General features: G+C 48.1%; 1 protein-coding gene across 1 annotated transcript; it reads left to right on the forward strand.

Moving 5' to 3' along the window:
* The first annotated feature begins 300 nt into the window (after nt 1-300).
* LOC102564446 (protein-glutamine gamma-glutamyltransferase 6) lies at nt 301-18,189 on the forward strand. Its single transcript, XM_014604274.3, has 14 exons — nt 301-741; nt 1,995-2,100; nt 4,103-4,276; nt 4,513-4,752; nt 7,314-7,432; nt 8,518-8,646; nt 8,824-9,004; nt 9,224-9,359; nt 10,304-10,407; nt 10,498-10,740; nt 12,920-13,237; nt 14,662-14,825; nt 16,378-16,502; nt 17,581-18,189. The coding sequence occupies exons 2-14, from the start codon at nt 2,094-2,096 to the stop codon at nt 17,732-17,734; spliced, it is 2,094 nt and encodes a 697-aa protein (XP_014459760.1). The 5' UTR covers nt 301-741; nt 1,995-2,093; the 3' UTR covers nt 17,735-18,189.
* Nucleotides 18,190-25,063: the final 6,874 nt, after the last annotated feature.

The raw sequence follows: 25,063 nt of genomic DNA on the forward strand, positions 1-25,063 counted from the left end.
AATTGTAAACAAGCAGGTGGTGACTTGCCTAGCTAGCCATGTATACACAGCTGGTGTTTGAGTGATGTTGTAACTTCATTCCAGCCATGCAGTTGGTCCAATAAAAGGTATCACCCCAAAAAACGCTTGCCTCGTACAAAGAAGCAAAGAATGTAGGAATAGCCAGGCAGGAACCAATTGCAATCTAGCGCTTTACATTAGCATCTTATTCTCATTCAGGAACATCATTAGAGAGTGATAACATTTACACAGAAGAGAGATGAATGGTGGGGTGGGGAGGGATATCTACAGCAAATGTGGTGAAAGTCTTTGGATTACCGAAGGAAAAAGGTACATTGGACAGCAGCTTCAGGGCCCCAGAGCTGGAGGAGTACAGGAACAAAACATCCTGAATCTATCTGGACAAGGAGTGGGTAGAAATGAGCTAGGGAAACCGCCTACAACTTAATGAGTTCTGCAAATAGGCAAACAGTACTGTGCCAGAGGGATTGCAGAGACTACTGCTGCTTCAGAACGGCGAGTGATGGACGTGCAGGCTGGCTCTCTCTGAATGGGGCCATTTCTCTTTGAAAGCTTTTTGGTGACTGGGTGTCCTACAACAGTCAATGAGGCAGCCGCAGCTGAGGCAGAAAAACTGTGTGCGAATCATGTGAATAGCAAGTGAGAAAGAAATAAGAGTAATGTTCCAGAATGAGTCATTTGCAATGCCCGAAGCAATCTCTGCATCGTGAGCGGTGGAAGGTAAGAACTGCCCAATGCCATTTGTCATTAGGTCTGGGCATGGGGGTCAGGTAACACTGGAGTTTGTGGCTTTGTGGAGATCAAGAAAGATGAATCAAAGGTAGGAAAAAATATGCCCTCAATGAACTGTGTGTGTAGCAATAGAGAGCTCAAGGGAGAGGGAGTTCAGAGAACGAAGGGCCTGCCCCCTCCCTCACTGGGGAAGGAAGAACTGGATAGCAGACTGTAGGGGAAATACAGAAGGGCACAACAGATCCCACGCTGCCAGACTGGAATATGCTCTATGTTCCTCTTCCTGAGGACCACGCCAGGCTGCAATGAATGCTGCACAAGCAGGGGGCTCTTCTGGAGCATGAGATGGAGTCTCAAACAGCAGCTGCCAGGAATGATCTTTATTGATCAAATGGTTAAACAACTGGTGAACTAACCAGAAAATAAAAACAACCCCTCCATTCCTTGGTATATTAACCCCCAAACCCACCTCACAACTTTAGATATCTCCTGTTGTCTCCTTCGCTCAAATGGGACCCGCATTCTCCGAGTACGGCCCTGCATCGTCAGGGTGAAGCGCCTGCTCCGAAGGGTGGAGCTAGCAGCTTCCCCGAGGGGCCGTTCTCCACTGGGAAGATACTGGAACAGGCAGATTACTGAAAACTGCCGGAGTCTCCTTCCAGAGCATCTGTGCTGGTCACAAAACTACCCCTTAGAACAAATAATGAATGGAACTGGAGATCAGTTTCTTCCTAGTTTTTACTTTATGAAACTAAATACCAGAAACCTTTTTCCTTAACTCTTCAGTAAGGAACGATTGCAGGAACAGGACAGAAAGCATTTTGAAACTTACCCTGTGTGAAAATTCAGGATGCAATTGAAAAAGGGTTGGCGGGGTTTGCAAACAGAGCTGCTAAACTGAAGCAGGAATGACTCTGGACCAACAGGAAGTTATGAGAGCGGGAAGTGCCCCATACCTCCATATGGTTCAGGCTCCCCCGACTCCCTATTTCCTCATCCTTAAAGGTGAGTTATGACATAATTAGGAATCCTTGTAGGAAGTCCTGTTTGCCATGGGCATTCCCAAGAATGTATTTCCTCCAAGTAAACAAGCTGAGCCTGTCCTCCCACAGTTACACCCATGATGAGCTGGAAAATTGGCTTTGGACAGTCATTTATTATGGGAACTGGTTAATTCATTAAAGGTATATAAGTATCAAAAACAACTACCAAGCATCACTTCCATCTCTCTTGACCTTCAGCTGGCAACTACAACCAGACCAGATCTTTATTACTAATGTGGATTGCCTGGCCCTGAAGAATAAAGGAGAAGGAACATAATTCACAGGAACTGAGAAAGGATGGAAGGTGAGTTTTGGGCGCCCATCAGCACATTCATGCTTTCCTTGCGAGTGTTTTCTTAAGAGGCATATGCTGGAAGGGTCTGTGTTAACTGCTTATTTTAGAGGGGTGTTTTCTGTTGTGATTTATATGTGCACTGCACTTGTAATGCTTTTACTGTTACTGATAACTGAGTCTTTCAAATCGATGTCTCAGTTTTCAGCAGCAGAAAATGTACTTAAAGGATGAAATTCACCTAGGGCAGAGGACTCCATAAATCCCACTGTTCCTTTCAAATGTTTCTAGACATAGGGCTTCAGAGAGGCTAAGGCTTCCTTCCAGGCTAACTACCCCAGGGTCACTTCCATTTTAATGGAGGAGAAAGGATTTTCAGAGTGATATCTTCATGTCTGTTGAAGAGTGTCTTGCATTTGAAAGCTTGTTTAACTGCATCCCAACTATACAACTGGTCCGATAAAAGATATCACCCTAAGAAATCCTTGCTTCTCACAATCTCTGGACCATCACAGCTGCATCACCATTTTTACACTACCATTTTAAATGGAGGTCAATGTCGACCACATAAAGTGCCTGAAGAAAGTAGCGTCCCAACCCCCTGTTACCCTGCTCCTTGGCTAATCTTGTACGGAAGGGAGAAGGTGTGTAATGCTGGAGTCACAGTTAATCTGTATGTACTTTACACTAGCGCAGTATTCGCACTGAGGGGCAACAGTGAACCACGCCTTTGGGAGGGGAATGCATCCGCTGATCAGAGAAAGGAAAGCTCAGAAAAAAGGGGGGTGGGGTGTGTGTGGGGGGGGGGGGGGGTGCCAGCCCACACAAGCAGTACAGTGGGTGGGGGAGGGAGGAGGCAAGTAGCCTGTGGGGCCTGTGGCCCTCAGTCACTGTGAAGTTGGACAGCTTATAGGATACGAGCATCAACAGCAGCAGGACTAGCCTCTCCAAAAGGGTAGGGCTGGGAGGACCCAAACCTACCTCTCCTGTGCAGACCCAGCTAATTCTGTGCACGGGCTAAATAAACCTGCTCTGCTCTGTGCAGTCTTATGCGTGTCTACCCAGAGCTCCCAGGGACAGACTGTTGTACTCTACCACCATCACCAGCATGATGCTGTGCACAAGCTACGTAACTCATGCACAAGGGGCACAGAGATATCCAAGATAATTAAACTGCAGTGCTGAGACTGACACACGTCTCCAAATGCCAGAAAGCTGGTAGACTGCGTGTTATAAAAGTCCAGAGTCACTGCAGCTTCTAAGTCACAGCCCCTCTTGAGGGAGGGTGTATGAATGGGCTTGCTTACAAGGAGAAACCTCCAGATGCCTGGTAGCTGACCCAGCAGGAATCCCCAGCATTCAATACAACATACCAGGGGCCAAACTGCCCTTTGGGACAGGTGCCGATTTGCTTTGTCAAAGTGTCTGCCTTCAGCAAAACCCTCCTCGCTCCCCCTTTGAACCCTCTAACCCCGCTCTCGCTCGTGTCGGACCAGCCACAGTCTGACTATACCTCTTTCCCTACCGCAGGCAAGGCAACAGGATGGGAATGTTGGCAAGGACAGGAAGGAAAAACCCCCGCAATGAGTATACTGTTTCTATTTTATACAGAAATGGTCCATTTATGAACTTGGATCACATCACTTCTAGCCTGCAGAACTTTAGGGATTCGTTTCTACAGTGACTTCTGCTGCCAACCCTGAAATGGCATCTACCTGCCATTACTAACAACTGTAGTATCCAAGAGTGGTAGTAAAACAGCAATAATAATAATTGCTGCTGGTAAAACAGCAATAAAATAATACTTCAGCCACATGACACAGGGATACTAGCAGAATCCAATAGGATAAACTCTTTAGGTCATCACTGACTACTGGTCAAGATACCAAGAGTCTTGCTTCAGTCCAAGCTTCTTCCAGCTGCAAAACCTGTGCTCCTGCCCAGCAAATAGCTTCTGTCTTTGGAAAAATTATATTACTCGTTGCTCTTTCATCTCTCTCTTCTCCCTTTACAGCTCTAACACCGACGCACATCAGCTGGCAACCTTCAGCCAACACCAGCGCCCACCGCACAAATAGATATGCCCACAAACAACTGATCGTGAGGAGAGGACAGGGCTTCACCATCACCTTATACTTCAACAGGCCACAGCAGTCTGGGGACTCCCTAGCATTCATCAGCGAAACTGGTAACTCCCTGGGCACCCCAACCTATTTTGCTCCTGGAGCAACCATCTTTTCCTATATATAGTCCCCCACTTCCCCTGCCCCGAGATGCATCAGCCCCTCGCTCCCGTCACGTGTCTCTAGTCCTCCCTGGTGAGCAGGCTTTCGGCACAAGATCAATTTCAGCACCACGTTCTGTGGCCCGTGAAGGAACCGTCCTCATTCATATAAACATCACTGTTCCCGTTCTCTCTGCCAGGACCGTCCCCTTCAGAAGGGAGTCGTACCAGGGCCGTCTTTAACGTCTCTTCAGCGGGAGCCAGTGGCTGGAGTGCAAGCCAAGGACCCAGCGAATCCAACTACACAAACTTTACGCTGTGCAGTCCAGCCAATGCTGCCATTGGCCGTTACAACCTCAGCCTCCAGATCACCTGTGGGAACCAGGTCTCCTCCAGGTTCCTGGGACAGTTTGTGCTGCTCTTCAACCCGTGGTGCCCAGGTAAGAATGACGCTGCTTGCTCTCGAAGACAGCAGCTGTGCTATATCTATCGGTTTGCATGACATGCTTGGTGGGCTCAACGCACCAGCCCTGCCCTGCCCTGCCCACGGACAGCAAAGTCGGTTCTTGGTTCAATTTCACTTTTTAAAGAAACACATTTTTACTGATAAAAAAGATCCAGCCTCTGTGTCAGTGACAAATACCGGCTGTGCCACCAAAGTATTCAGCAGAAAACACAGGGAGTTTTGGGGGCCCAAGGAGACCATATTTTAAAGGCACTGTGGTTTCCTGTAGGAGATGAAACCTTTGTTCGTTCCTGCATCAAGGGAAAGGCCCAGCACTTCCCGTCTCTCAGCGGATGCTGGCAGGGGTGAAGCCCGAGCCAGCTGGACTTCCCACAGGCGCAGCAGGGGGACACGGTGTGAAGGCGATGGGGAACTTTCAAGGTGGGGTCAAGAGGGCTAGGAGTATACTTCTCTCACTTTTCCCCTCTGCAGTCACTCCATTTTGCAGAGTGAATTGCAAATCCCTGAGTTCAGGTCTCACAAGAAAGAGAAAATAGAGTTCTGAAGTTTCAGGATGGTTTGGGCTTCTAATTTTAAGAAACCTATTCTCTACTCAGCTGTGCCACTAAATGTTCTGCATGAAGGGAGGGGACAAGTGGCTGCATAATCAGCAACAGCTTCCTTGCTTGACTATACAGCAACCGCCATATAATTTGTTATGGATCTGCGTCAAAGGCCACCCCTAACGCATGGGTCAAGAGCCGAGATCAAAAGACCTGCTAATTATTCCAGATGTGTTGAAAGGAAGCGTGATAATTATGGAGCAACAATTAGGACACACCGGCAGTATATACACAGGCTTTCCTGGGGAAAGAGCCTTTCAGGTGCTGTACGGGCTATGTGCTCAGGTAACGTTTGCACCAATAGAAACATGTGCTTGGGAGTAGGGGAGGGGATAATTAGAGTGGCTCCCGGGGAGCCTCTTTAATTAAAAAACACCACAGCATTACATGTATTAAGCCCCCCCCCCCCCCCCCCACTTAGAAATGAGTGTGGGTCGTTTTAACTAAAGGTCATTCGACAAGCTGTAGTTAAAGAGCCCCAGTGGCCATTTTTAAACCCACGGGGGCTTATCCACGCCATGCTGCAGCGGTTAATCAAGTCCGCTCCGACACGTTCTACTCAGAACACATCAGAGCACGTGTATAGGCTCCCAAAGTCAGGCAGAGAATGAGAGTTTGGCAGCGCTGGAGCTGGGGCACGGGCACAGCCCTGGCACCAGAAGAGCTGGTTTTGTTACTTTATGACTACTGAAAGAAGGGGAGAGAAATGAATGTGGTTCTAACTCTTCCTGTCATCCCAGTTTAAAGTCTGGGATTTGGAAGAGCAGTTCCCAAGTGAGGTGTGTCCAAGGATGTAGGGACTGGGAGGAACCCAGTAGGTAGCCCGGCAGTAGGAGTGCTACTTGCCAACATCCTACCTTGTGTAATAACCCCTGGATGCTGACAAAGGAGCAGTTTCTACTTCTGGCTAAGCAATACCAATCCAGCAAGTAACAGCATAAGATAGAAGTAGAAAACTTATTTTTTGGACAAAGGAAATTCAGCAGCTTTAAACTATGTGGACTTCAGTAAAGCATTTGCTTCAGAGTCACCTGGGAAATTACTAGTGACGACGGAAAAGACAGGGACTAATACAAGAAGTGTACAGTAAATGAGAAGCTGCCCGAGAGTAGGCAACGATGGGCACCACTGAACAAGGAAGGCTTGAGGTGGAGGGCGGTTACTACTGGAGTTCTTCAAGGACTGGTCTCAAGACCATCTTTAATGCTTTCATTAATGAAGTTGGCCCAAAAATTAGGAGGGCCTGGCCAAATGTGATGATGGAGAAAGTTGTGAGGCATCATCAGTGCTGAGAAGGATTGGAGGCTCACATCACGTACAGCTTTATAACTTGATACCAACATCCAGGAAGCCAAGCCTGTAACAAGCAGATGTTGGTCTCCAATGCTTGGCCTTTCAAATAGACTGCACGGTGACCAGGCAATGTACAGTAAGGAACAGTCCTGACCCAAGAATCAGACCAGCTGAACTCTCCTCAAAGAATATCTTTTCCATACTAACTTCTACAATAAGGCACAAGAATCAAAATAGCCAGCTTGAGCTCTTCCTCTCCTCCTCCTCCTCTGATGATGATATGCACAGAGAGCACCCACCACATTATACAAAAGTCAATGGGAGTGTCAAGGGACTTGGGGTTTTTTAATTAACTAATAATTTAGTAAAAGTACAGCAGGTACTACAGAGATTGGGGAAAAAAAGCCTACGTACAATACCAAGTACGTGGTAGTTGTTATTAATCTCTCCTCAGATTGCATGCTGTACAAAGTGCTCACAATGAACTGCACAAGCTCATAGAGCTATAGCAATAAGAAGTGTCCTGTCAGTTAACCAACCTACCTACCCAGAGACACCAAGAGGCAGCCACACTTTTGGCTAAAGGTTGTATTCGTGTCCTCTCTTGTAAGCATAACAGCACATTTAACTGGACTTTCAGATGATGAAGTCCACATGGCTGATGAAGGTGAGAGACAGGAATATACTCTGAATGAAAATGGAATCATCTTTGTGGGAAATGCAAAGTACATTCAAGCAAGAGGATGGTACTATGGGCAGGTAAGCTGTAAGGAATGCATCTGACCACCTCGGTGTTATCTCCCATTTCATTCCTTCTCCCCACTTGACCCTGACGTGTGCAGCTCCTTCCCTAGGACACCGTGTAGAGAGTCAGGGTACTTATTTAAAAGCTGAGAGTTACTTGATTGGCCAGGACTTAAGCCTTCGTGTCACAGAACAGAATTACACTGTTCATTGCTGCAGTAGGTGGGACACTTGTGAGAGCACTCAGACTCCTGCGTAAGCAGCAACAAGGCTTGAGAGGATGTGCACAGGGATGCACCTTATCAGCAAACCATTTTTCTCCTCAGACATCCATTCTTCCCTCACACCCTCTCTCTTTTTTACCCTCTGTCCTGAGAGACTAAGTCAGCTGGTGTACAGGGGAATGAAGCCTTCTGCTCAGCTATAAGGATTACCTACAGGCTGAAATCAAGGACAGTCTCAGCTCTTGTTTGTACTGCTAGCTTAAAACCTTGCACTCCCTGCAGTACAACACCATACAGAACCTGCAGAATCAAGGCTGTAGCATTTCTCCTGGGACCAGGGCAGGTATCTTCCAAGCCAGTATGATCTGCTTGTTTTACCAGTTGGCTTACAATTAACCTCACCAGAGAAAAGATTTTCTTTGTTGCATGTTTTTACAGAGCCTGGCCCTGATCTGTGACTCTAGCCCCTAAGAGGTACCATAAAGCAAATAAAAGCATAGTAATCTGCCTTGCTTGGGAACTACCTCCAGCACAACACAGTTAGACTGTACTGAATTCATTGCTGGTGCATCCCTTGCCCTGCAACCAACAGTTATGCCCCAAGTGAAGTGATCTTGGCCTGTTTCAGTTATGTCATAGTAATCCCATATAATCCTCACACATGGTCACTCAGCCATCTGCTTCAGTTCGCACATCACTCACGTAACCCACACAACAGCTGTATGTACTGCGCTGCAGCCACATTTGTAGGCCTACAGTCACTGTATGCTACTCCAGTGGGATTTTTAAGAAATAGGGAGGTGTGAGAGAGTTTATCCTCCAATTAAGATGGTGAAATCAATTCTCTCCTCATCTGCTTTGCTTTTCTGGTTACAGTTTCAAGATCGCATTCTAAACATCTGCCTTACCATGCTGGATCTGAGCCTCTACTACCGCCAGAACCCAGCCGCCGATGTAGCCCGCAGAGGAGACCCAAAATACGTGGGTCGGGTGCTCAGTTCTATGGTAAGAAACAGGCTGTTTGCTCTTGATTTAAGACACGTCTACAAGCAGAAAGCATTAGCTGCTGTACGACAAGTAAATCCCTGCGGGACCAGCCGTGTCCCAAGCAATGGGACTGGAAATGTGCAACAGTGCCTCATGCAGGACTTGCTTTTGTGTGTGTTCTCTTTCATATTGTAGATCAATGGGAATGACAATGATAACGGGGTGCTGCTGGGGAACTGGCAGGGAAATTTCACTGAATATGAGAATCCATCCAGATGGGAAGGCAGCGTAGTCATCCTCCATAAATGGCTTCAAGACAATTATCGCCCTGTGCAGTACGGCCAGTGCTGGGTTTTTGCAGGCGTGATGTGTACAGGTACGTCCTAGGGGCAAAGAACTCGGTGGGGAAGGAGGTGTCCTACAGCCTCCACCACTTACAGGGATCTGGAAGCAACTCAGTGTCTGCCAGGGACCAGAGCATCGCAACTGAAACGGCGCCTAGTGCCGCTGGTGGGGGAGAAGCCAAGCAACAGCGCAGTCGGTGGTTCAGGGCAGCCAGCAAGCCTCAGCACCTGCATGTGTGTTTGTGTTTCAGCCCTGCGGTGCCTGGGGATCCCTAACCGCCTCATCACCAACTTCAATTCTGCCCACGATTCGGACAGAAACCTGAGCGTGGATAAATACTACGACCCTTATGGGAGGAGCCTCCAGATCGGCAAAGACTCTTCGTGGTGAATATGACATCAGGGTCCCAGTGGGGTTCCCTGCACACATCTGATGTGGGGCTCCTGCTCCACTCCCCATGGCATGGCCTGAGCCCAGAGGTGGCAATCGCACCCCAAATCGGTCCTTTCCCTGCAGCAATCCACTCCCGCTGCTCTCACATGCAGCAGCGCTGCCCGGGAGCAGTGGTTGGCTTGCCCCCAGCACTGCCAGCCCCAACAACTCCAAAATCAGGTTCCCACATTTGCCCTCCATGGCTGCAGCCCGTGGCCCTTTTGCCCACATCAAAGCCAGCTGGCTCCTGACCTTGCACATGCAGGATTGAAGGGGGTGGCAGAGGGTCCTTCTCCTCCCAGCTTTTATTCCTGGCAGCACCCAGCCCCAGGCCTCTGATCAAAGCCAGTCCCTAACAGTGCCTTAAGCAGGGGTTGGACTTGATGCGTCCTCCCGAGGTCACTCTCAACCCTCCTGTTCTGACTCTGTAAGTGTTCCCTTGCTGTCATCTCCCACCCTTCCCAGGGCTCTGTGTCCCACACACCTCCTCTACAGCCAGCCGTCCTTTCCCTGGGTCTTACCTCCGACGACCACATGCACCCTTCTCCCCGCGTGTCTCCTCAGCTCCTTCTGGTCCCAGGCTTTTCTGGGTTCCTTAGCTGAGAGCCACCCTTTCCGTCCTGCCTCTGCACAGTCTCCACAGGCATAGGACTGCTCTTCTTTCTCCCAGTTTGCTCCTTCTTAAAGGGCTGAGCCTCAGCAAGACAGCTGCACCCAGCGCCTCTCTTTAAAGGGGACTTTGTGGACTGGTACAGAGGCTCTACATGGCCTCTCAGCTAGTCCTTCCAAGCATCTCTTCATCCTTGTTCTGACAAAGGAAACACGTACAACCCCAGAATTACACTGATTGCCTGGGATCCTGTTCTTCCTTTGAACTGCCCCTTGTTTTCACCTTCAGGGATTACCATGTCTGGAACGAAGGCTGGTTCATTCGGACAGACCTGGGATCATCGTACAACGGATGGCAGGTCCTAGATTCGACTCCGCAAGAGCCAAGCAAAGGTAACAATAACATTTCCTCTTAGGAGAAAGCATCCCGTTGCCAAGGCTGCTAGTGCCTCATACGATTGCTGCTTTTTCTTCATATCCTAGGGATATTTCAGTGCGGTCCTGCCTCTGTTGTAGCTGTCAAACAAGGCGATGTAGACTTGAGCTATGACACCTTATTTGTGTTTTCGGAGGTGAATGCTGATAGCAACCGGTGGATCGTCTACGGTGATGGAACTAAGAAACGAGTTTATTGTGATACTGAGGTATTTGGCAGGTCTATTAGCACCAAGGCTGTGGGCAGCAATGCCCGTGTGGATGTCACTAACAACTACAAATACCCGGAAGGTAAAGGAAAATTCTCTATCACAATTCATTTCCTATTGGGTTCTCAGTAACTGGTTGCCTCCTTGGCTTGAACGCTTCTGTTTCTGGCAGTATCATTTGCAGTTTCTTTTCATAAAATGTGGATGCCCTACTCATATTGCATGAATTCTCAGCAGGAAATGTAATGGCCCATATTCTGCAATACACAGTATTATAGTGTCATACAGAACATTTTACTACACAAACAAAAGAGTAGTTAAAACCACCTGTAAAACAGAATAAAAAAAATCTATTGCAGGAGATACTACTAATGTCCTGGCACTAAGTCCCCTCCCCACCCCATGCTGCAAACAGAAATTGGGGTCTTCTTCATAGCACCAAGGGAACTGACTGTGTCCACCAGCCAAGTTCACACCTTTGCCATTGGCTGGCGTCACAAACCTGGTCCTCCCAGGGCAGCCGTGTGCTGAAATGCTGAAGGTTCCCATGGACCTGCACTCTGCATGTTTCCATCTTTTCAGTCTTTCTGCTTTACAAATGGGAAAATGTCATGGGTTCATTTCAAAACAGGCACGTATTTGACATACCGACCTCTGTCACATGAGAAGACGAAACGCCAGTTTGCAGCTCCCCAGTTACCACCACAGTATAAAGGCCAGCTCCTCTCTGCTAACCCTGCTTCTCCCTCTCCTGAACAGCTCAGACCCCCGCCGAGTGCCTTACCCTTCCTGCGCAGACAGCCTAGCCTACCCCACTTCAAAGAGGGATGCTTTCATACTCTCTCTGTCTGACTACCAGTGGCCACTGGCTCATGTCCCCACTCCTTGCTACTCTGACTCCACACCATCATTTGCCCAGTCCCCTCAACTCCTATGTGCACACATTTCCATTTGGCCGACTTCTGTCCTCACAGCTGGGTACAGAAACAGTAGTGGGAGTCAAGTGATGTTTATTCATATTCTAAAAGAAGTGAACAATGCATTAACACTGACTCCAACTGTAACCACATGCACAGCCATGCCTGTATCCCAGGGTTACCCCCAAACTTATTTCATAGATTTGTAGATGACGGGGTCGGAAGGGACCTCGGTAGGTCATCGAGTGCAACCCCCTGCCCTGGGCAGGAAAGCGCGGTGGGGTCAGACGACCCCAGCCAGGTGCTTGTCCAGTCTCCTCTTGAAGACCCCCAGGCCCCGGGAAGCCCGTTCCAGATTCTGGCCACCCTGACTGTGAAGAAGTCCTTTCTAACGTCCAACCTAAACCTGCTCTCTGTCAATTTGTTGCCATTGTTCCTAGCGACTCCAGGGGCTGCCCTAGTAAATAGAGCATTTCCTATTCTCTGCTGTCCTCCCCCGATGAATTTATAGGCAGCCACAAGATCACCTCTCAGCCTTTTCTTGCGGAGGCTGAAGAGATCCAGGGCCCTCGGTCTCTCCTTGTAGGGCCTTGCCTGCAGTCCTCTGACCATACGAGTGGCCTCCTCTGGACCATCTCAAGAGTCTCCGCATCCCTCTTGGCCCAAAACTGGACACGACACAGCTGCTGCCACAGCAGCATAATCACAAATTGTGGTTTCAGAGTGCAGTGGCAACCAGAAGCAGCCCTGTGCACGGCAGCTGCCCCGGGTGCCCAGCCTCATGGTTACATCTCTGCTGGGTCTCAGTGTCTAGCAGGGTGCTTGTAGTACAACAGGAACCTGCTCCTGACGGAGGCTTCTAGACACTACTATCAACAGCAGCGAGTATCAGCATAGGTTTTCAGAGGGTCAGAGTGAGCCCCACTCTGGTCTAGATTCCCAAGCCATCTATGCCATCCATCACAAACTCTCCACCGAGGTAAACCTTATACCTTTCCAACAGCGGGAGCCACCGGGGAAAGCAACAGCACCCCAGGGACCAGCCATGAAACTACTCTGCTTTTTGAGAACTAAAATTGTTGAGAATTAACGTTTTTGAGAATCAAAACTGGATAGAAACAGCATCATCTCATACATAATATTATCAGAAATGTGTGCCTGTGGTGGGGGGTCCTCCATGATGGCTCTGGCGTAATACAGTTACACGCTATTTGTTCTAATGAAGTACTGTTCATCCTGTGAACATTTCAAACTACACATAAGCTGAATTTTCAGAGTGGCAAGGACCGTGTACTGAAGAAAAAAAAATAAATCATGAGTTTTACACCTTTCCCTTTCAACCAGGCTCTCCTGAGGAAAGACAAGTGTATAGGAAGGCATGGAACAAGATATTTGGATCAAACACCACAGAGAGACGCCCAGAGGTTCTTAATGAAAGATCCACAGATGCAGCTAGGAATCCTGGCATCGCTGGGAGATTCAAGCTGGTTGAACCCCCAGTGCTCGGACACGACATCAGCCTAATTTTAATTCTCAACAACTTGTCCTCCGAACACAAGTCTGTTAAGGTGAACATGAGTGCATCAAGTATCCTGTACACCAGGAGAACAGTGGCAGAGATCCTGCAGGAAACCGCCTCTGTTGAACTCGGCGCTAACGCAGGTAATTCTTCATATGACTCAACAGCTCACAAAACTATGCTCTTAAACTGACAGATTAAGAACATGCTTATGGTCAAATGGATGGGAAGAAAATACATTGAATATATCAGAGTCAGTCAGTCTGTGGCATGTGTGCCACAAGTGGCACAGGCAGCCTCTGCATGGCATGCAGCAGCTCAGGGACAGGCAGGCATCAGTGACACATAGATCAGGGAGCAGAAAACAGAGCAGCAAGCTGGGCAGGGAGCACAGGGCTAGGAGTAGAAAACAGAGCAATAGATCAGGCAGGGGAAGGGGATCAGAGCGACACGTGGGGAGAGTGCAGGGCCAGTTTCTGGCACAGGTGTGAACAAGGCTGGCTCCTCCTGGAATACAGCCCGTCTGTCAGCCTTGTAAAATGATCTTGAATAATAAGAGGTTAGACAATGGCTTGTGTAGGATGGTTTGGATAGGGATGATCCTGCCTCAGGCTGAGGGTTACACTAGATGTGACCTCCAGAGGTCCCTTTGAACCCTACCTTTCTCAGTTTCTGACTTTGGGAACAAAAATCTGCTCATGCACCCTTAACTAGGGTCCTCCACTGCTGGCAATTTTTACATCTATGTAAAACCAGTATTGGGTGTTTTTTCCTGTCCTATTTCAAACAAGAATTAAATGCAGGGGATTCCCTTTGCCATGCAGGTTGTCTGGCTAGATTATCATAATGGCTTCCTCCTGCCCTACAACCTGCCTGACACGTACAGAAATGCTGCGCTCTGGGCTAAAGGAGAAGGAAAATGTTCCCCGCCTGGTCCGTGTCCTCTCTCAGCCAGCAAGGATCTGCAGTAAATTTAACAGAAAAGGGCACATATGCAGTAGGAACAAATTAGAATGCAGTAAAAGGTGCATCAGAACTACAGGTCAACCTCCTTAAGAGCACTTGGGTTAATAAAACAGGAAAAAGATTATATTTTTCCATCCTAACAGGCTGTAGAGTGAGCAACTATTGTTTTTCAATAAACAGAAGAACTGTAGGGAAAGAAGCAATGACTGGAGGGCTGGACTGCTCTTGTAACATCCAGCCCAATCCTTCGGGCTGCCAACTGATATAAAACAAAGAGGGAATAGGCCAAACTTCTTACAATAGGCCAAGTAAGAGTCTTGGGATGGACAATACTACATGCAGAGACAAATTCTGGTTGGGTTTCAGCAAGACTCCCTATATAGAAGAACAAAGGGTTTGCACAACAAAAGAGCAGGTTTTGTCCCAAACTGCAAGACGCTAGGCAATGACTATCAGTGATGAAGAGAAGGGGCTGGCCAGCAAGAAAACCCATCCGGCCTGGTAAACAAATGGTACAAAAAAGACAGACTTGGTTAGTCACTTGGGGGATATCTGGGACATTACTGGAGTCTGAGACTTTCCAAATATGTTTGAATTCCAGAAAAGCATATTCTACTAAAGTTCCCTTACTCCCGGTATGGAAAGCACCTGACCGATGACAAGAGGATCCTGGTCACCGGGTTGTGTGAAGTCATGAACATGCCAGGGGTGAAGTTTCTGGTGGAGAAGACAATCATGTTAGAGAATCCCAAAATCATTATCAAGGTAAGAGAGGTTTCCGCGTTGCCTTGAATGGAAAGCAGCAAATACAAGAGCCCTCCTCAGAGAAGCCTACAGATGGAGTTCAGGCTAGAGCAGGGTCCAGCAGCCTAGGCCTGCAGACCAGATCTGGCCCATGGAGATGGTGGGGGGCCTCAGCAGCAGAGGGCTTTGCCCTTGCTGTGCTGCAGCCAGGTCCCAGCACTGGTGCACCTCCATCCCAAGCTGGGTCATTCTGATGTGCCACTAGGAAACATGGCAAAGAGCTGGCCTAGACCAGGGCTGTCCAACTTTTAAGCAACCAGGGGCCACAAGCCAAATGGGTCATGCCAATGTGAGCCCCGGATTCACTGGGCTGCACGCTGTGCGTGTGTCCCCCAACCCCATGAACGTCCCGACCTCACCCTTAGCTCCCCAGCTCCAAGCTCTCCCTCTGCACCACGGGCTCCCCTGGCACCACAACCTGCACCACCCTTCCCTGCTCTTTGTGGCAGGGGCAAGGGGCAGAAGCCAGATGAGGGAGGGGGAACCCATAGACCCCAGCTACTGCTGCAGCCAGAGCAATGGGGGTGGGGGTGGGAGTCCAGGGACAGCCCTGGGCTAGAGGATGGGACTTCTGTGAGAAAGTGAGGCAAATCAGGCCAAATTTTCAGAGGCAGCTCCTGAGTTCTGTTTGCCCAGCTTTAGAAACTTTGAGACATGTCAAAGAATGCAAAAGTCAGGAGCTACTTATGAACATTCGCCCAAATCTCTGTTCTCTTCTGCAGTAAAGGGACCAAGTCTCTTCTGCAAAAGAGCAATGACACTTCCCCCACCTTCCATATCAAGTGCCACCCCATCTTCCGTCTGGGATTAGTTATCTTTTTTCAATTCCATCCTTATTGGAGTTAGTGTTCTGGTTCCTCTCAAATGATCATGCCCTGGCCTGAAATACAGGCCTGGGACCCTGATGGTCATTTCATTATGGCCAATTTAAATGGCTTTGCCTGCTTATTCCCCAGCAAAAGTATTTTTTTCTGCATTGCATTCCAGGACAATCAGGCAGCAAATTAAAGAAGAGGCAGACTAATGTCTGACAGAAGGCAGGACAGGGTGGCACCTTACAGACAACCTATTGCCTATGGAAGCATATGCCTTTCTGTGCAAGTGGGTCCCTAGGGTGCCACCGTACCCTGCTTTCTGCCCGAGTTCAGACTAACATGGCTAACTCCCTCTCTCAAGACATGTCTGAATAGGTCCAAGATTCAGTTCTTCAACATGTATATGATTTCCCTGAATGGCACAGCTAATTCAAATTCAGTGTAAGGAAAGAGAGGAGGGAGATGCACATCAACCAGGAGCTAAATTCAGTTGTTCCTACCTAGAATACTCCAGCCTCTGAAGGGAAGTGACACTGTACCCATAGCACTGCTTCTGTCTGACCAGAGAGAGTGCCAGGCACCTTCCTGAGAAGGTTAACACCTTTGGCTGTTCATAGGCAACAGCCCTGCAAGGGCAGGTGGGGAGATGGCGAGGGCACCAGAACGATGATGGACTCAAATGTTTCTGTCCTGCTTAGGTTCCTTCCCAGATTGTGGTGAACAGAGCAGTTAACCTGGAGATCTGGTATACCAACCCTCTCCCGGAGCCTGTGGAGAACTGTGTGCTGCTGGCAACGCTGATGAATCAGCAGGTCAAGATAAAGTAAGTAAAGCAGCAGCATCTGCTTGGTGCTTCTAATAAGACCAGTAGTGAGACTGGAATGGTTTCCCCCTGAGCAAGACTCGAAATGGAAATGTTCTAACCATGAAACTGCAAGTCTCAGGATGTCGCATTTACAACTCAAATGTGGCATCGAGTCTGCAACGTGTTAAAGAAGGTTAAAGAAAAGAAGAATGATGAAACTCTGGGGAGAGTAGGTGCATCAGTTCAAGAGCTTTTTGCTTCTGTGGTCTGCACCTAAAGCTGAGATTTGCAATTCTATTTTTAGATACATGAGAGCTACTCAGATAGGATTTTGGACTTCACTGTTTCTTGCAGTGTAAGATGCTGCCAATGCTTCCCTCCTCCCAGTACAAACAAGAAGAGGTGCTCTAGACTTCATCAGCATAAATATTTAATATTTGGAGAGGGAAAGCTAGCAAAGAATAAGTCCCTTTCAAAGCATGTTGGACTAATGCCTTCTTAATTATGTTTTTGCGGTGCGCGGGCTCCTTGTGGATTCCTCTTCCACAAGCTCAGTGTACATGTCTTACCGGGGTTGAAGTGCATTGTACCCCGAGCTGACCCGGCTTTGCCACCCGTGAGAACTCTCAGAGCCGTCCCAGTTTGTGGCACCTTCAAACACTGGAACATCTAGAACATCATCGCACTCCAGTGGCGGGCCCTGGAGAGCCCTGCTTCTGAGCTACCCGTGCAGCCCAGGAGGAAAAGAAAAACAAACCTTACTTCTGCAGCCAGGAGACAGTGTAGGTGCTGGAAGGGACATCAGTGAGAAAAGTGCCAGATAAATAAGTGTCTAAATATGAGATTCGGCTCATCCTGTGGTCTCAAATCAACAGGTCTCAAACTTAGATAGCTAGCAACTCTGCACGCCATGCAATGACAGAACATGCGGCAGCTCCCCTCGTTCATCTATCCATTTATAAATGTGTGTAGCAACATGCTTCCTGATCCACACAGGTCTTGAGCATCCACTTTTCCTCGGGCCCCTCCTGTTATGTATGCTGGGGAGGGGAGTGCCCCTGAACTCACTAGTTTCCTTTCTTTGTGTTTTTTTCAGTGTGGCAGGACTAGCGCCGAAGGAGCAATCAATGATTTATTATGAATTCACACCCCGCCAGACCGGTAACTTGCAGCTGCAGATAGACTTCTCTTGTAACAAGTTCTCACATGTTAAGGGGTTTGTGACAATTTATGTGGCACCTGGTCACTAACTGATTTGCAGCACTTGCAGTTTGTCTGACCTTGGAGGTAATCTCCGATTTCTGCATTAGCATTAAAAATCATTTACCTCTGCACAGTGATTGTGATGACTGCTCAGTTAGTACATCTTCATTCTTAATGGTTTGTGAAGTGTTACATAGGAAAATTCCCACAAGGATGAACAAAATTGCTCGCTCCCTGCATCACAACAGGATAACTTATTTTGCTTTCACAATCATTTCTTCTCCACTCCTGAATATTTCTAATCATGCTTCTTTTTTGGCTATTTAGTATGGAACTCTTGTCAGAACAAATGTGGCTCTATTCCCTCTGGAAACAGCTCCAGTGTTTTACAGAATGTATATATATGGTGTTAAACTCAGAGCATCAGATGTTTAATTGCACTGATAAAATCTGATTATAACCTATTCCAAATTTGTCAGCAATAAACTGATTTTTCAAAGGATCAGTCATTCCAGTTGGATATTATTTCCTTTGTAACTGTCAGCAACACTGTGATTCATGCATCTCATAAAAACTGCACAGGAGCCTGGATGGAATGACGGATACATATTTTTCCCCCAACTTTACAAGTTTACCTACCTGAACAGAACAGTTCCTCCGTTAGTTACCACATTTCTGTGATTTTGTGACGCGTTACTGCCTCTGCATTTTCATCACAAGTTACTGTTTAATGTCAGGCAAAAGGCAGGGTAGAGCTGCACTTTACAGAGTAACTGAATCGAATAAATACATGGCTTTCATGAGCAAGAGCTCACTTCATCAAATGATGCCAGACTTTGTCAAACATAAAAGAAAAAAAAAGACTAGTCTCTGCAAGCAGCCTCCTTCCTGATCCCTCAGAAGAGGGAAAACCAGACAACTAAGGATGTAACGCCTAAGAAACCACAAAAGAGTCCAGGACACCAGGCATGTCTTTATTCCCCACAGTACCTCTAATCACACGAGGGTAAAAAAAACAAAACAACCCCCCCCCAAAAAACAGCCTGGAACTAAGGAGTCTTCCAGTATCGTGCGTCAACATTTTGTGGCCAAGTCCAAGTGGCCACGAGTGGACGACCCAGTTCAGAATTGACTCGAAAATCTGGCAGTGTTTTTCTGCAGCAACATAAACAAGGAGCACAACTGCACTCAGACCTGCCTCGTCCACATGTAATCACAGTTCTGGCCAAGTCCCAGTTTACCACCCCTTGTGAGCGCCCTGACCTTGATGCTGCCATACACCAAGTCAGTCCTAGGTGGGACTTAGAGCAGCCTCAGGATTTCTTGAAATTTTGCCAGTAATGAGGTCCACCCGCAGGCTTGATATGGTCACTGGGGGTGGCTCAACATAACAACTGTGCAGCCACATTCCGGACATTAAGATATTCATTAGAGGACATTAGGTCTTCAGTTGTTCAGTCCTGAAAAGCAAGGTGAAGGTAGACAAGGCTTGACATTTCTAGCCATGACAAACAATTAGGAAACATCTTTCCAAATGCCTTTATGCACCACATCAAAGATAAGGGCACAGCCAATTTTTTCCCCCTGAAACGAGTTTGAGAGATGGCAAAAAAACAACCCTAGTATGACAACAGTGCAGCAAAGGGAAGTAGAGCCTGGGTGGTTATGAAAGGGAATCTCTGAAACAGTTCCTGGTTCTTACTCCTTTAATCATGTTGTGTTGAAAGCTCAGAGCAGCCTCCAGGCTCGTGCCAGGATGTGTTGCCAGAATTGTTTCTAGATAACTTTTAAAGCAAGGGAGGAGGGAAATAAAAGGAGCAGTGAGTCTGTAATTAGAATTAGAATAGGTGGGGCTTACTCAGAAAAAAACAACAGTTCTGCTATAAAGAGCTCCCTCCAGGGTACAATCCAAGGCAAAATGCCAAACAAACCGTAGACAAATTATGTACATATAATCACGGAGATGCGAGGCTGGAAGAGATGTGTCAGGAGGGAACATGAATGCAACATGAATTCTGAAATTGGGAAAAAAAGATATTAGAGTGTAAAGTGCAGACACTAAACACGCCTCTCATCTCATTAAAGGGAACCCCCTACCATCACTGTGTGAACAGACACACGCCATGAGGTGTGCCATTAACACCTCCTCTACATAGGTCATACCACTGTCTTGCCACACGTAAATGAGCTGCTTGTTATCTAGCCAGTCATAATGACAGAATTCAACCCTTTATCTGTTTCCAGAGTTGAATGTCTCACAGGTACCCAAGGGCTACCAAGGCAGAGGGGCCTGTCTCAATACATGTGGACTACGCGATTATGACGCTAGAGAACAGGAGGGCCCAACCCACCGCTTGTGGGTAACCTTCTGACATTGCTCACAGCCTCAAGAAACAAAACACTGCAGCCGAGTTTGAGGGGGGGTAAACTATGTCACCAGCCACATGTCACCTGCTCGGCGCTGTGGGTGGCGAGCCAGGGAAAAGTTGAGGACTGCTGCTACGGAAAAGTAACGTCAGTTCAAGTCTCCTCACTGGGCTGATATTCACTTCCATGCAACCGAGTTGTAGACTAGACACATATTGCCACTTCCTCCCTCGACTCCTGCTTCTAAGGTCTACAAAGCTAAATGAGCCAAAAAAATCTTCATTCTGCTTATAAATCATGTTTTCCCTGTTACAACCTACCTAGGAAGCCCCGTTGTATCAGTATTCAATATATGAGCAAGCTCTTGATCATCTTTCTTTGGGCATTAGTTACCATTCTAAGTTACTTTCCATTTTAAGTGCAAGTTTCTTGGACAAATGAGCCAAAATACTGATGGATGGGCATTTCCAACCCACTGACCCTAGCCACTGCTCCTCTTTTCACCCCACCCCAGATGGGTTGACCCCATCTTTCTAGTCCTGTGCTTCAGCCCATCTCTGATGCTTCCTTCCAAACATTTCACCAGCATTTTCATCCCCAGATCTCCACTTCTTCCCTCATTCACTGTCACTGTTAAATACTGCCATGACGACTCCTAGCTTATCACCCGTGAGTCTCTTAGGACTCCTTCTTCCTTGTTCATTCTTACCAGCCGGTGTCCACCTTCTGCTACTGCTTCCAAAGCACTTAAAAAAATTCAACTTTTTTGATGGAGGCTCATCTTGGTGTTGAGGCAAAAAATCAATATAGGCAATAGGTTGGAGACAGGCCATGAACCAGTCATGGGGCAATAGCCACAAAACTGGAGTGTTGCTGGCCACATGCAATCAGAAGGGAAAAGCAAGAGCCTTAAACTCCCAGAAGATGCCAAAATGCCAGGAGCCAGGTTCCCACTCTAATACTTGTACCATTTTAACACTGTGCACTTCTTGGCCTGAGTGGAAGCTGATCCTAAAATAAGCTATGAACACAGAAACAGCATAGAAATCAAAAGGCACCAACTTTAATTCAAGAGTTCCTGGTTCCCAATAAGTGTAGAAGAGAGAGTGGCAAGTCCGTGCGGGTTCTGCCCCAGACACACGGGTGGGTTCTCTAGCCTTCGCACTGCAGTACAGTCCTATACACTACAGCGTCTAAGACGACAACAACACGCAAGTGAAACACTGCCTGGTTCACTGCTGGGCTTCCTCCTCCCTTGCACTGCCAGGATAACTAAGGGGGTCAACTCATCCTTGAAAGGAAGGGCTGGACTCCAGTGCCATAGGAGTTCATAAATGGATCCACATCTATTTTATGGACAGGCTGCGAGTTTCTGCAATCCATGCTGCAGAGTTCTCTGCTAATGGCTGGGACAACCAACCCACTGCAATGCAATAAAGCAAACCCAAGGCACACTGCCACAGCTCCCTTGTCCCACATGGATGACAAACATCCTCTGCAGACCCCACCTTTCCCCATGGAGAGTCTACAGGAGGCAAGCTTGGGACACAAAGGGCTTGTCTGTACCACTTTCACTGTGGTCCTGGGAGCACCAGCCTGCCCCCACGCTGCACATGCCAAATCCAGAAATGAGACCAGGGAGTCAGTGAGGGCAGCCCCTACTGCTACGCTTCAGATCTCTGACTCCAGCGTGTGAGGGGCGGTAGCGGCTGTCCTCAAAGGAGCTTCATTGCTTCATTTCCTGGTTTGCTGTGTTTGAGTGGGGGGGATATTGCTGTTCCCAAGACCGCAGCAGAAACTGGGCAGGAACAGACCCCAATATCCCTCAGATACCAGGTGTCTAAAAAGTCCAGCTTTTAGGACAGGTAGGATGAGCAGTTCAGATTTGCCATTCCTCCATCGCCGCCCTCCCCTCTTACAGCACGTACAGGATCAGGCAGGCGCTTGCCCACGGGGCTGTGAATGTTGGCACTAAGAGACCTGCCATGCACTTTTGATACGAGTTACGGGAATTACTGTGGAGTGACTGCTCGCACACAGAACTGGGAAGGTAGCCAACACCAACACCAACACTAACAGCTGTGCTGGCCCGTACAAATCATTCCCCTTAGACCAACATCCTTCCACCAGAGGTGAATCACTTGCCCTTCAGGACCACTTTTACCTCCATGCAACCTCTGCTATGGCTGTGATTCCATTGTTTTGCCTTTTTAACAGCAGATGTTTCTGTATCCTTCTAGCAAATGTGGAAATCTCTGATATGATGCAAGTAATAAAATTACTAAGTTTCAATAAAAAGAAAATAGGAAAGAGTACAGAGGACTGGACATGCTAATTATCTGGCTCATCTCCTTTTAGCCTCAACCATAAAAAGCACCAGCTGGCACTCCAAGCTCAACAAGGCTGCTCATCACACACACTTCAGAGTACAACAGCGCTGGGGCAAATCTTGAGGAGAGGACAGGACAGGTCTTTGCCATCACCCTGAGCTTTCAGAGGACTGTACAGCCTGGGACAGCTTCAAATGCACAGCAAGCACAGGTCATCAGCCCACACACTGCTCATTTTGGTTGCAGACAGCACAGGTGCTCAGCAGCTGCCCACATGGCATGTCCTTGCATTGTTAAGCCTGGTTCCATATACCCTGGATTCATTTGCACCTATAGTCCACGTGCTCCTCAGAGCAGCAGTGAAGTTCTTAGCGTGTCACAGCATAAGGCACCATCCATACCCCAGGGCACAATACCATTAAGTAATTAACAGAAAGGTAAGTCACATTCACATCCAGATAGTGAACAGAGCATAACAAATTGCTGTCACCTCCCTGGCTGCATTTCTAGGGCACCCAACACCGTGATGGCAAGGCACTGCCCAGGAAAAGTGAGATGCACATGCAGACACACACAGGTACACCGGGGAGGGGACCCCAGTGCTCGCTCTTCCATAGCAACCTGCTGAGAAACACTAGGGTCTGTGCGCCGTTTGCCTTCATTGTCAAAGCTTTGGATGTTCTGCTCCGGGTCATCTACTCTCTTGCTCTGACCTCCTACCTTGGCAGGTTCACCTCTTCTTCATGGGCATTCATGTCCTTTCCATGCCACTTCCTATCTCTGCTGTCTCCAGGATCCTCCCTCCAAATAGCTCTGCAAAAGCTAAGGTTTCCCCACAGTCCTTCAAACAAAGATCCTTTAACTCCCTATGAAGCACATTTGAGAAGAGGGCATCCCACCCTCTCTTTGCATTTCTAGACCATGGTTCTCGACTAGGGTGCTACAGCACTCACGATTCAAAAGATAAACCCAGATTTCAAATGGTTTTGACACTATGGATTCCTTTTTCTGACCTCTTAGCTCTTTCTGAGTTCTTTGAAACCGAAGAATTGTTTCAGTATTTCCATAGCCAAAAGCCAAGTAAAAGCTAAGAGCTGGAGTTCTCCAAGAAGGGCCTTGAGTCTAACCAGGCGGAGCGCTACTGGCCTAGACTAAGCCTTTGGAGTACTTGACACGTCTTTTTACTTGCATGGAACAGGCCTAGCTCGTTCACATGTATAACTCATTTACACTATTTGTGATCTGCCCCTAGGATTACAATCTTTTTGGCTGGTGTGCTACAAATGAAGCCCCATGCCCACCCTGGGTGCCACTCTGATCTTCTTTCCCCGTCTAATCTGCCACTCTGCTTTCTGCTCCTGCTCCTCCCCAATCTGCCACAGGCCACACAGAGGCTGTGTCACTTGTGGTACACACACTCCAAGTTGGCCACACCTGACTTTGCTCCCTGATGCATTAGTTTCAAATACAGGATTGATATCAGCACCAACCTCTCCCAACGACCCCCAGGCGCATTGTTAACGCACTGTCATCTCCCCTGGGAGGCCCGTTCTCCTCAGAATCACGTTGGACCAGGGCCGTGTGTAACACCTCTGAAGTGGGGGCCAGGGGCTGGAGCGCAGAACCAGGACCCAGCAAATCCAGCTACACAAATTACGCTGTCCAGCGCAGCTAGTGCCGTCGTCACCCGTTACAACCTCAGCCTCTAGATCACCTCCAAACCAAGAACAAGGTCTCCACCAGGTTCCTGGGGCAGTTTGTGCTGCTCTTCAGCCCATAGTTCCCAGGTACGGTCTAAAGGTATCATGTTTGTCATCTCAAGTTCACCAGTTCTCTCAGCTGGGAAATCTGAATGCCACAGCAAAGCGCATACCAGTGACAGGAGGCTGCAGCTGAGACCTCCGTTAGAGGCCGAGACACTGGTTTCTGCTTTATTTTGGTGTTGCCCTGAATCACAGATCCAGCCATCTGCTTGTGTAGGAGAACAACAGAAGCATGAAACCAATTCTGTCTGCGTGTGACAGAATGGCACACCACCTCACAGGGAAAAACACTCCGCCGACGAAAACCAGCAATATCTAGCAGTGTCTTGTGTATCTGTAGCAGCCCTCTCACACAGCCGGTGAGCACCTCTCATCTTCTCCACTGGCAGGGACAGGGGCTACAGGGAGGCTGTACTCGCTACGTGCGAGTGCCCGGCCGTGGTCGTGGAGCTGTCAGGTGGCACACGGAGCCTAGCTTCTTCCACGGAGCTTGCCTGCAGCTCTCCTTCTAGCTGGGGCCCAGCGACAGGCAAGGCACTGCCCTCTTCGATAGTCCTCTGACTTGGTTTCTCTAGATGATGATGTCTACGTGACTAACGAAGAGGACAGACAGGAGTATGTTCTGAATGACAGTGGACTCATACAGCAGGGACGTCTAAAGTATGTTGAGCAAAAGCTTGGAACTACAGACAGGTAAATGGAAACAGACATCCCAAAACTTTTGTAAGGAGAGTGGGCATGAGGTTGATAATGCCCACCTGAAGCCTCAGGGCACTCATCTGAGAAGACAAGAGATCGGGATTCCTGTCCCATTTCTGACTTTTCTGCAAATGTAACAGCTGGTCATAAACACGTACCAGCAGCCACACCTGGATTACTTCCCTTGCTGTACACTTACATAGAGATCAAAGGCAAA

The sequence above is a fragment of the Alligator mississippiensis genome, chromosome 9 (assembly GCF_030867095.1).
Source record: "Alligator mississippiensis isolate rAllMis1 chromosome 9, rAllMis1, whole genome shotgun sequence".
Lineage (NCBI taxonomy): Eukaryota > Metazoa > Chordata > Crocodylia > Alligatoridae > Alligator > Alligator mississippiensis.

Excerpts from the sequence above, each read along its gene's own strand:
- LOC102564446 (XM_014604274.3), top strand. Across the intron at positions 8,647-8,823 it reads GTCGGGTGCTCAGTTCTATG|ATCAATGGGAATGACAATGA; the intron begins GTAAGAAACAGG and ends TTCATATTGTAG. Across the intron at positions 16,503-17,580 it reads AATCAGCAGGTCAAGATAAA|TGTGGCAGGACTAGCGCCGA; the intron begins GTAAGTAAAGCA and ends TGTTTTTTTCAG.